Source organism: Brachycentrus maculatus, unplaced genomic scaffold (genome assembly GCF_059751285.1).
Source record: "Brachycentrus maculatus isolate JH-2025_06_01 unplaced genomic scaffold, ASM5975128v1 h1tg001388l, whole genome shotgun sequence".
Classification (NCBI taxonomy): Eukaryota; Metazoa; Arthropoda; class Insecta; order Trichoptera; family Brachycentridae; genus Brachycentrus; species Brachycentrus maculatus.
Window position 1 is genome coordinate 1 of NW_028282040.1, and position 12,502 is coordinate 12,502.

The following is a 12,502-nucleotide window of genomic DNA, read 5'->3' on the forward strand; positions in this document are numbered from 1 at the left end:
TCCCAACCCCAACCCCAACCCCAACCCCAACCCCAACCCCAACCCCAACCCCAACCCCAACCCCAACCCCTGAAGAATGTAAAATATAAATGAGTGTGTGACAATTTATGATCGTAATTGATGGTTTTATGAATGTCAAATATGAACGAGAAAACCCGAAAAGTGTAAAGTGCATTTGATATAATAATAATAATGCAGCGTAGTAAATCGATAGATTTGGAGCACGACAGCGACCTAATTTTAAAATAACAGAAATAGGGCAAAGCAACATCCTACTTTCCCACTAAGGCACTCACCACCCTCGACACATCCCACCTCGATAAGCTAATCATTGACCATTGTAACCATACTTAAAGTTAGAGAAGCTCAATAATAAAGTCAAAAACATCATAGAAAGTGGCGTGAGACTCATCGAAACTGATTAGTACTCCGAAGCTATTTAATACTTTCAATAAGCTGAAAACATCTTATAATACGCAGCAAGCTGTGGAAAGTCAATTGACCGCTTATTGATTACTGCGACCCTTGAGAATAAGGCATGCATTTATCAGCGTTTATGGGAACAAGAGAAATCGTTCAACTACATTGAAGCCATCCTCTACAATTTAACATCAAACAATAAGTCGATACGAGATTAAATTGAGCACGAGGAAACTTCAGCAACATCATTGCACCGCAAGCAAGGACTGGCACTGTACTACCTGAAGTTTTCAGCAGTGGCCTCACAGATCAAAAACCATGAAATTGCGCTGAATTCGGCCTCGAAAGCTATGAAAATCATTCAATAAGTTTGCAGGATCTCCTGTGAGTGTAAGATGAGATCGGCCAGATCATAAGAAAACGATAAGATAATTGGCATCCTGAGAGAAATCGGAGACTTCGATGATGAGAATTCACTCCAAGGAAATAACAAGTAAATACTTACAAAAACAAAGGCTGCCCTAATTAACATCAAGGCATATCCAACTGCTAAGCTGCCACATCTTTTGTCCCAAGAACTAGAGTCTTTTACCATTGGCGAAGTCATGCAAATATTCCCCGTCACTATTTCGGAACTCATATCTGTTCCTACCTTTGAGGAACAAACAAGTTAAATTGGAGTCATATTCAAAGCTCTATATTTCTCCATATGCTTCTTTGCTATGGCCACCGAATTAAGGTTTCTCAACTCTAGCAAGACAAGTGCTGTAGGATCCGAGCATATGGTCAAATCATAAATCTACCATCTCAACGCAATATATATCGGCTCTAAGCTGGTCCCATGTTCGACTCAATACCTTCATCACATCATCAAAAGCTACTCATCCCATTACGAGGAATAGATTCGGGAAAGAGATCATTACGATAATAATCGAATGAGCGAGAGTGTCGACGCATCCGAACCGCATTTTAAGTTCTAGCAGTCAACCAGCCTGAAGAGCATTCGGCTCGACACTAAATTTATGCAAAACAAATTAGAAGAGGATTTGTTGACCAACAGGAACGCGTATACCGAGAAGTATAACCCTCCCTAGCACAACTTCTAAGCGAAAATAAACCACACCCAGAAACAAAAGAAATCAATTGAAAGAATCAGGAACTCTTCGGCTGAGTTGAACTCGAAAAAGAAGAAGTCTTTGAGCAAACAAAAGAGCACATGCACGATCACGCGGACTCAAAAGCCCAATTTTAGAGAGCAGATCATAGAGGCAATGCAGCAAGCTAATGCTTTGAGAAATATAGGGCTGGATTCAGGAAAGGAAAAGGAGAGAAAAAGAAAGACCAAGCTAGAATCGATAAAGTTCGAGAAATCGAATGGAATTACCAGGAACAAAAGCTCGAAAAGTAAATCAAAAAGCCCAAGCCTTCAACTTCAATCCGGGAAGAAGAAGAGCCCGGAGAAGAAGGGCAAGCCCAATAAATTTCAGCAGTAGTACTACCTCAACATAGATCAAGGCAAAGGCAGCTTGGTCCAAAAGAAAAAATAATCCAAAATAAAGCACTATGAACAGAAGGAAAGAACCTCCGAGTACACAAACGACTACTTGAAATCTTCGAACTCTGAGTTCAATTTAGGCCGCAAAAAATGAATTCTGATGTTCGTAAGTGTAATTAAAAAGAGTATTGGTATACAATTATGAATTATAGAAGTGATGGATGATCGATCAATCGAGTCCAAATATCCCATCCAGATTATTTTTACTGATTGCTACTAAATATATTCGCAATGTATCGATGCTTGGATAAATAGGAAGTTCTAGTCGATTGAAGCAGGTGTGGCCTTTGGGGTACGGATTCTTAGTCTCATAAGCTGCACTTTATATTAAAAATTTTGAATAGTTTCCTCGGTTGCTTTCTAATTTCTTGAAGCCATGAATCGGAGTCCTTGAGGACCCTGTGCAAAAGTGTAAAATATTGGCGAGCTGGTCTTGATCGAACTCCTCCATCACCTTCCAGAACCAAGTGATGACTTTGTGATTCGAAGCGTAGGGTTGCTTGTAGTTTGTATTTAATTTCCACTCTTCCAGGTCGATAAATGGAACGCCATAGAGAATCATTTCGAGTTCATAGGGTTGAAATATGTTAAGCAAATCGGTAGGAATTATCTTTCTGATACCGTTTTTGATGGCTAAAATTGAGCGTTCTACCTTTTTGATGGTCTGGGCTTCAATGCTGCATTAAATGTCATTTACCACAAATCGATATACTTGAACTTGTTTTTATTGGTGACCAGAACATCCTTGCCGTTTTCCATCAGCTAGATTTATTGAATAGTATCACCCGTATTTTTCAACATCACAAAGTAAACGTCCATCTCTTCGACTTCTTCAGCTTCCAGGATAAAGGTCCAGTTCTTATATAACTAAATATTGGGAGGCTTACGTCGTTGTCATACCCATAAATGTCCTATATTTTGACTGGATCTTCGCAGATTTGTCTCAGAATCGTGCGATCCATATAGCAGAGCACTGGAATCTTTTAGAATACTGCTTTCCCCAGAATTGTCCCGAACAGCTCAAAAAGCTACACTGAGAATTATTCGTCTAAGTCCTCATCCCATTTTAGTTTGTACACAATATCTTCACAGTTCCCCAATGCGAAAATACCAGTAGACTCGTCGAAGATTTATTTGATAACCATATGAATCCATTCGCGAAGCAGACCCCCTGCATCATTCACCTTTTCGGCCAGAAACTATATTTTTACTTATTTATGCATATTGATCTTTTTATACTCATTTAAAGAAGACATTAGAATGTTACTCCGCTCTAGTTTCATCCAATCTGCTCCCGCCTCCCAGCTTATTCTTTTTTTTTATAAATTCGAGCGAAACCAATGTTATTTTTATTGGAAGGATAACTTCTTGACATCTCCACTTTTCATGTCCAGAATTTTAGGGTCGATTGGCTTAATCGGCATCTTCGCCCACTTGAATTTCGTCATGGAATAGTCTAAAGGAATCTTTTGTTAGAAGATAATGTACTTTTTCGTATTGGGTGGCTTCCTTGCTAATGAGAGGGTGGTTTGCAATATGAAGTGGCAGGTTGTGCGAGTTTTCATGAAAGCAGGTCCTGACATGGTTGGCAAACTAGATTCTTACTTTATTTTACTTCAGTAATTGTCGAACCCGGAGGAAGAATGAAGTTGCACTTGGGGCATTTCATCATAGAGTCAGAGCTCATACTGTTATTTTTATGCTGGTTGTGACGAGGGTTCCTGTTATTCTGGTTGCCCATTCGATATTAATTATATCTGCCTTGCAATCAATCAAAATGTTATAAGATATATACTCTCATAATATCATATATTTCGATCATTTGTCATTGAGTCATTCCAATTCTCTTCTTTTCATAGCCATACATCGCATCTGCCATTGCTTAATTAGGCTCTATTTATATTAATCATTATTAAGTTCAAGTGTTTTGCCTATTTTTTTAAATTATTTAAGTTTTTATGCTGAAAGTGAGTAAAGTATCAGTACCCTAAACATTTAGACAAATCCCATAACTAAAAGGAAGAACTGCACTTAGTTTTGTGGCGTGGTCTCGTCACATCATTTTTATTATCCTATTTCAATTTCCATTTCCATTTCAAATGATAATCTTGGCAGCATGCATGCTCCTCCTATAATAGGCAATTTATTCGAGCATTACCACTCAGCGAAAACTCGAATATGTGAAATGAGCAGTCCTAGGATTGATAGCCGCTGAGCTGAGCCACAGATTTTGTGGGCATGCCATCTAGGGCTAGAAAGTTCCAATTCCTACGATTTTTAAGTTTATTGCTTATTTTAACATTATATAGAAAAAGTGAAGAACGGGATTGAAAATTTGTCGGTGCTTTGGCCAAAACGGACGAAAACTGCTCTTTTTGAAATTGATAATGTAAAAATCCAATCGCTAAAATAGAAGCCAATCAAATATTAGATGATATGAAGGCTCTATATATTTTTAAAAGGGAATCATACATTCATTTGAAAGTAAAAGCCTTTGTATTGAGAGTCTATATAATATGGGTAAAAAAGATATCGAAGGAAAAGTAAGTATCTGTTTATTCAGCCTGCTCCCCCCAAAAAGCCACTCTCCGCATTCTTCCTGTTTCGCGCAGAAGTCTATGATGAAGTGAAGGCGAAGAACCCAGGCGCCAAAATTACTGACTTGACCAGAATCATTAGTGAAATGTGGGGAAAAATCGACGAAAACAGGAAGAAAAGACTCGAAGAGCAGTACCAAAAGAACAAGGAAGAGTCTGCCAAGGCCAAGTGCGAGTATGAAGAGAAATACGGCAAAATCGAGCGCAAGAAAAAGAAAATCAGCAAAGATAACAAGAAAAAAAGTAAATCTGATTGATCCATCGCCCTTATGTTATTTTATTGGCGTTTATTGAACGATAAAATGAATGATCATCATAAGTTATCGATTGTATTAGTTTAATCCTTATTTTTCTAATCTCAACAAGGAACTTCCACACACAATTAAATACCTAACCAGCGATCTTATGGTTCTGGTGCCCTACTTCTGCTTTGCAGATAAACTCAGCCAAAATTAAGTTGAAGATTGGCACAATTCTGTGTGTCTTTCAGTTTATATTTCTTCCTTTGAGTGAGAAATGCAAATTTCAAAGTGCATATGCGAATTTGAAAGGAGATATACAAATGCCTAGGTGTGCGTGCCATCTGCGAATTTTAGAATTGCATCTAAGTCAAAGTTGCATAGATATATCAAATTTTGACTATATTTGGTGAATTCTTTTTAATAGATTATTTTATTTCATGGTGTGCTTGCATTTAATGATAAATGATTAAGTTTCAGTGACCCATATTTCATGTGTGATCGTCCTCCCAATGACTTGAATACGGAATAATAAACACGGCTAAACACTGAATGCTGCCTTGAAAATAATCTTGTTAATATAATCAATTTGACTGGTTCAGTTAGACTAAATCTATTACTTAGAGCGTATTGTTTTTGCTATTGTTTGATGAATTTGGCTTCCTAAAAAGACTAATCTTGCCAACTATAGTCTTCCTTTCGATGAAGAACTATATGACACTCGTGTAGATTGCCACACAAAAAAACACTGTCAGCATTACAATTCCGCAGATGCTCAAAACAAACTCAAAGCTGATTAATCCTCTTTGCTGCATAGTTAGCAAGTTGATTCCAGCCAAGACTATACCCGTCGTCGATATAATGATCAAAATTATGATAATTATTAAGACTCCTCGTTTAGTCTTCATCTCGTTGGTGATCTAATCACAATTCTTGCACGTAAAACTGGATTGGAAACCAAACTTAATGGACTATTTGCACATTTAGCATTGGATTCCTTCCTTGCCTGTCTTCCGAATTTCCCACCTTGATTTATTCAAGAGGGATGATTTAATCCATTGTTGCATGCATTATTCGTGCACAAATTCGACGCTGCCTGTACATTTGCAGGGGGAAATCAAGGTCTTGGATGTCTATTCTTCCTAATTTTATAAGCAGATCCTGCATTATTTTAAGGCTTTATTTTGGGCTGCAGATGTGTCGAGTGTTTGATTCGACACTTTCTGGACGGTTAGTTGTTCCTCAGTAATGCTGTACCGCTTGTTTGGGTGGATCATGCACTTCAATCAATTATTTAAAGAGATAACAATAATCTTATCCTATCAAATAACAACTTGTGGAGATCTTACTTGCCATTAAACTAGATTTGATTTATGCAAATCAATCAGGATTATGTTATTTTATATGAATATACCCTCTATTTTGCTCAATTAATCAGCCTGAATGAGACGATAGGAGAAATCAATTTGCTTTGGATCGTTATCGGCTGCAAGGTTAAATCTATCCAAATTGAAACAAATTATCTAGGCTTCAAAAACTATCCAGGGAACAATGAAATGCAAAAGCTCGAGGATTTGCTCCAAAGTGAAAACTGCAACAAATTCATTTTCCACTTTTCAAATTAGGATGCAATAAGGATCAAATGTCGATCAAAATAACTACAGGGCAGAGAAACCAGCAACTAAATTGGTTTGGAAAATGATCAAACTTTCAGATATAAAATAGTTTGATGTACTATTCGGCTGTCATGGAAGTTTGAGGCTTCCACTATCTTTTCGCTTTACTTCGATGCTTCTCCTTCAACGAAATGTACTCCCTATCATGGCTGTTTTATGGCCTTTTTTAGACTCGCTTGCGGAGTAGAATCTGCTCTAGCCTTAATGATCGACTGCAGCCCATTGGATCATAATAGACCTTTTTCATTTTGATGACCTTGCATCCGACCGCATCTAATTATTCTTCGGTTAGGACAGGTCTTCCGATTTTGGGAAAATTCAAATGGTGGTGATGCTTTGATGATGGTTGATCACTTCTGATGGCCGTGCCAGCACTCGGTTCACTGTAAAATCTGGTTCGGAGAGCCATTTATGCTAATGGTTTACTGATAATTATATTATAAATATTCATGTCGCATTGAAGATCTCGCACAATCATATTTTTTGCAGATCAAACGGCCCTTAATTATATCCGAGTCGCTGCAAATAGATGAAATCACATTTCAATCATTAGACCTCGACAATTTCGCATAGGCACAATAAATACAATGAATCAACCAATTCTTCAAGAGAAATTAAAAAGCCATAAAGCTTGAGTATTTAGCAATGGATAGCTCAACTTTATTGACATCCTTGCAATTTAGTGAGTACCATGAAATTAATACTATAATATAATTGGATTATAATGCATTGTTCATCATGTCGATAAGCTCGATTAGTTCTTAATTACTGTGGAAATAAGCAAATAGCATGCAAATACAAACTCAGGCAACAAAGACTGGCCCAAAAACATTGATGGCAAATCAGAAAGGATGTTCCTCCCAAACTTTCAATATAGCAATAGATTTTTGCCAAAGCTGCCAGAATTATGATCCGATAGAATCATAACTAATGGAAGGATTCACAATCATTTCAGACTATGGCAGTTTGATATTCAATGTATTTTGTTATTTGGAATTTTTAAAATATTGTGAGACTTTAAATTTCCATAGTATTCTATGCGTGAATCAGAATATTTAAAATAAAGTGTGGTTCTTGTCAGTCATGAGAGCATCTTCACATTAGTTTAATCCACTGAAGACCCCCTGCAATTGGAACGCAGCTCTAGATCATGCGAAGGCAAGCCTGCCTGGAACTCCAACTGCTGAAAACCAAAACAAGTAAATATGTCCCTGCTGCTTCATGCTCATTGAAAAGCAAGCCTTGCCCATCAACTTCAGCATGGAAGAACTGGGCTGCTTGGGCCGCGAGTACAGGATACTCTTCCAAAGCGTCAAATTTATTTGCTGCGTCATCCTCCTCATTATCTTTAACACCGGGCTCGTCATGATCCATGACTGCACAATCATTGAAAACGAGTATGCCACATATTTCGGGTTTGAATTGAAACTATCGCCCATCCAGAAGTAGTTTGAGGGCCACAAATTCGGCATCGTGTCTGTGCTTGGCTTTCTCATGCAGATCGTCATTATACTATTTGCCTCCGTCATCTACAGATCAAAGAAAAATAACGACTACGCGAGTGAAGATCTCATTGCAGACTATTCCGTCCTCGTGAAGAATATCCCGATAGGAGCAGAAACTAAGGATCGGGTAAAATCCCTGTTTGTGAAAAATTTCGAAAATCTGCAAATCGCAGATGTACTGCTTATCAATTAATGGACCTCCTATAATGAAGCAATCTCCAAAATTAAGACCGCCCTCAAAAACTGGAAAACAGTGCTCACTAATAAATAGCGGGCAGTCGAAGAAGACCCCACTCACCTCAAGGCCATCGAAACAGCAATCTAAGAGGCTACTCATATGAAGAGGTAGCTGCTGCTGAATATCGATAATAAATTTAGTGGCAATGCAATTGTGGTCTTTACCACCAAGCAATAAAGGTGCCAAGTGCTGGAGGCATATAAAAATGGCGTCTTCACGAAAGAAAAAATAGAAGCATCGATGGGTGCGATCAAATTCGATGGGTCACCCAAAATATCTATCTCCAGTGCGCCAAATCCTTAGTAAATAATTTGGGAAAATATTAGTTCCAGCCAAGGTGAAAAGACAGCAAAAGTGAGGTTTTCCTATGTCTTCATGGCAGTCTGCTTTTCAGGATTCTTTCTCATTTACTTCCTTCTGCAGCTTATCTTTGGAAGAAGATTCACATCCCCCAGCTCATCGACCATTTCGATGCAGCCCCAATTCTCGCCTCTCTTCTCTTTGATAATCATGTCTATCCTTACGCACACGCTCTTGCCATGGATTATCGAAAGAATCGTGAAATATTCCAAGCCCGACTGCTACACAAAGCTGAGCATGGAAATCACCATTAAATTGTATATCGGGTTTATCTCGTTCAGGCTCATCATTCTCCTGCTGATTTAATGCATCTTTAGTGGAAGCCTCAATGAAAACGAGAACCTTAGTCAGGCCAGGCTGATAGCTTATGGTACAATTGTGGCTATGACCCGATTTACCATTGTCGATATGATCGTTTCATCGGTCCTCAGTGCCATCAATATTCCCTCTTTGGTGAAGCTGGTCATGCAAAAGGTAGATATATAAAAAAACTCCCTCTGCCAGCAGGAGGCTAACGAATACTTAGCGAAGCCAGAGTTTAATCTCAGCTTCAAGTACTGTCATGTTATCACTTATCTGAGCATCTCATTCCTGCTCTCGGACATCCTGCCAATAAACCTGCCCTGCTCTATGCTCGGGCTGCTCATCTTCTTCTGGGTAGAGAAGGTGAATTTAAGCCGTAGAAATAGCGTGTCTCCGATAAAATTGAACAGCAATTTTGATGAAATCTTAATTTCGCTGATATAATCGTCCTTGGTGCTGAAGCCCCTGACGAATCTGGTCATGATGGGCTTCGCGATGGAGACAGTCTATATTCCTGAAGCCTTGATGCTCGTCTTTGGATTAGCCTACATCATGGCCCCCAGAGAAATCATGCATGCTCTCCTGTCCAAATATCTCACCAAAGTCAGAAAAGTCGAAGATCTGCTCGATACCTCAACCATCAAAATACCCAACTCCCTCAAACACAAATACAAAATATATTACCCCTTACTTGCCAACGTCCAATCCAAATTAGAGGATGTCAATAAGGGGAAAGCCACCTAAAGTGAAATGTTCAAGATTCGTTCAAATCACAGATAATCCAGCTCACAAATTGAAAGTGCAGAAGTTGCTTCCGGCGCCGCCCTCGCAGTCAATGCAAGCCCTGTTAATAAAGTTACCACTGATCCTACTGTTCCAACTGCCCCTGTAGTTGCAGAATAGGCGATTCCGTAAACCAACCGCAATCTTAACACTGACGAAATTTGATCGCATGATTAATGAGTGAAATTGAATATAAAATTAGCTGTTGATTGCTTATTTGTTGCTTTGTTATGCGTTTTTTGTGTTTTATAGATTGATGAGTAGTTTCCTATTTGCAGAGCGATAAAGGCAAGCGTTATAATAATTTTATAGGGCAAATATGTTCCCAAGTGTGAAGAATAAGGACGAACCACTTAAAGAGAAAGGAAAAGACAAATAATGGGATGAAAAGCTGTAGAAAGCTAGCATCCCAGAATACTCACCAATTCGGGACAAGCACACGGGAAGTTATAAAAAATCGTTGATGTCGAATTCTACTTTTGGAGCCAAGCCCAATGAGTTTGACGAACTTAGCTCAAACAAAACCAAAAAGAAGACCTATTTTGAGCATAAACTCGATTTGATGGCTGAACTCAAGCAGATTCACCCGTAATTACTTTATCCATACCTTAGGCTTCACATTGAAGAAATAAAGATGTACGAAGAAATCATGAACAAAAGTTTGGCTCCCAATTTCTACTCGTACTTCTGCCTAACCCCTCTGAAAAAGAACAATGATCCCAAGGGATATTTGCATGAGCAGGTAGTGAAGATGAAGGAAAAATCTTCTGCATTCCACAGGATAAGCACTGCCATCAGAGCAAGAGATTAGTGCTTGCAACGGCTCAGAAAAACAATCATGAAGATCAAATAATCATAAATCTTAAAAGTAAAATCATAGCTGAAGGAATAAGTTTCGCATTTAAGATTGCTGACATCAAATGTGATAAATTAAATCAAGCAGTGGAGGTTGGAACTGGGCGACATCGATGAAAGAGCCGTATATTTCACAGAAGACCAGAAGAACTATCTCATCGAACTCCTCAACGACAACAAATTCATATTCAACTCATAGCTGTCGGGAGTCATCAACTTCGGATAAAAGAACGACCCCTTTCTGATTGCGCCACTCATTAAAGCCGTGGATAAATAAAAATCATCATATCTCGAAATTTTAGAAACTCCAAAAGAGTTATCCTATTACGAAAAGTACATGGAATATTTGGCGAGTGAAAAGGCATATGAGCTCAGTAAGTCAATGGCCAAAGAAGCAACCCCCAAGAAAGTCCACAAGTCCCAAAGTGTGAATAAAATTTATGGGGCAGCAAACACTCATTTAAAAGCCGATCCTCTTTTGATACCCTAATAGAAGCAAGAAGATGAAGATATTAGAAACATTTCCATTATCAAGAATCGAGAGGAAAGATTGAAGAAAAATCAATAGAAGATAAATGCAATCAAAAGCATCTACTAGACATATGCTCATAAAAAATCCAAGTCCAAAGACGAACGCAAAGCACCTGAAACTGACGCAGAGGACAAGAGAGAAACTTATAGACCTCTAAAAAAGAACGTAAAGAACACAATGGGAGAAACTAACGACAATGGGTTTGATGGATTAGTCAAGCTGAAGATAGATTTCTAAAAGGTGAAAAGCAAAAGCAAGAAGAAGAAGTAGGCGAGTTCATTAAAAAAATTGCCAGCAGCAGGCAAGAGCGAGGAGAAAATGATCGACAACTTAAGATAAATTCAATAATCTCTCAAGAACAAACTCGAACTTGTTCAAAAGTAAAACTCAAAAGTAGATTAAAGCTTATCGTCGACTTCCGTAAAATTCACAAGAAAAAACAACGACTAGTTGGTCAAATAATTGAAAACGGAAATAATCCAGAAAATATAAAGAGAAAACGCATAGAAAGAAATCATGAGAAAGAAAAAACGGGAGTCATAGGAGAAGGCTCTCGATGAAATCAAAGCAAAAATGAAAAAGTAAATGGAGGAAAAAATATAGCAAAAGAAAAAAGAAAAATTGATAGAAAGGGAAGAACTGTAGAAAAGACTGAAATAGGAAGAAGAAAGGCTCAACAGCCAACGCCTAATGGAACTGCAGCTACAGTCAAAACTCAATAAAGAAAGATAAATGAGAGAACTTTAAAAAATAAGGCGATAAGCCCTTGAAAACGAGAGGAAGTATAAATAGTAGCTGGCTAAATAGCAAAACCTAAGGAAATAGAGAGAAGAAGTCATAAATCATGAAAGAAGATAAAAGGAAAAGCTATTGGAATAGTTAAAGAAGCGATAAATAAAGGAGCAAATTGAAACTGAAATCCGAAAAGAAATATCTGAAAAGAAAAGGGAGGATGAAGACTAAACAGATAAGATAGAAATGGATGCGATCAGGAAACAAAAACAGGCCTAACTTGCCAAGGAAATTTAACTATTGAAACTAAAGGAGAAGGATTCCTTGAGTGTCATCGAGAAAGAAGCAGCCCTACGCGAAAGAATGCTGAAACTAAAGCAAGACGAGGAATAACTAAAAAGGAAAGAAGTGGAGCAGCTGATGAAAACTGTGATCCAAAGAGACAAATAAGATATATAGCATGAAGCATTATCGAAGCGAATATCCTTAGAAGAATAAATGAGAAGCAACATCAAATAGAAAATGCTTGAGGAGTACAAAGCGGAGAGAGAAAACCAAATATAGATCAATAGGACAAAGAAATAGAAGCTGGTGGAATAGGATGTCTATCGAGATAAGATCCGAGAAAAGATTTAAAGATAGATGAGAATGGAGGCGATAAATCGAACAAAGAAATAGTTGGATGACAAATAGACCAGAAAATATGA

The 12,502-nt window shown here is 38.1% G+C and overlaps 1 protein-coding gene across 1 annotated transcript; it reads left to right on the forward strand.

The window, feature by feature from the left end:
* Nucleotides 1-4,544: 4,544 nt before the first annotated feature.
* LOC148299044 (uncharacterized) lies at nucleotides 4,545-4,832 on the forward strand. The gene has a single exon (XM_088276425.1). The coding sequence runs from the start codon at nucleotides 4,659-4,661 to the stop codon at nucleotides 4,827-4,829; it is 171 nt and encodes a 56-aa protein (XP_088132551.1). The 5' UTR covers nucleotides 4,545-4,658; the 3' UTR covers nucleotides 4,830-4,832.
* The last annotated feature ends 7,670 nt before the right edge of the window (nucleotides 4,833-12,502 follow it).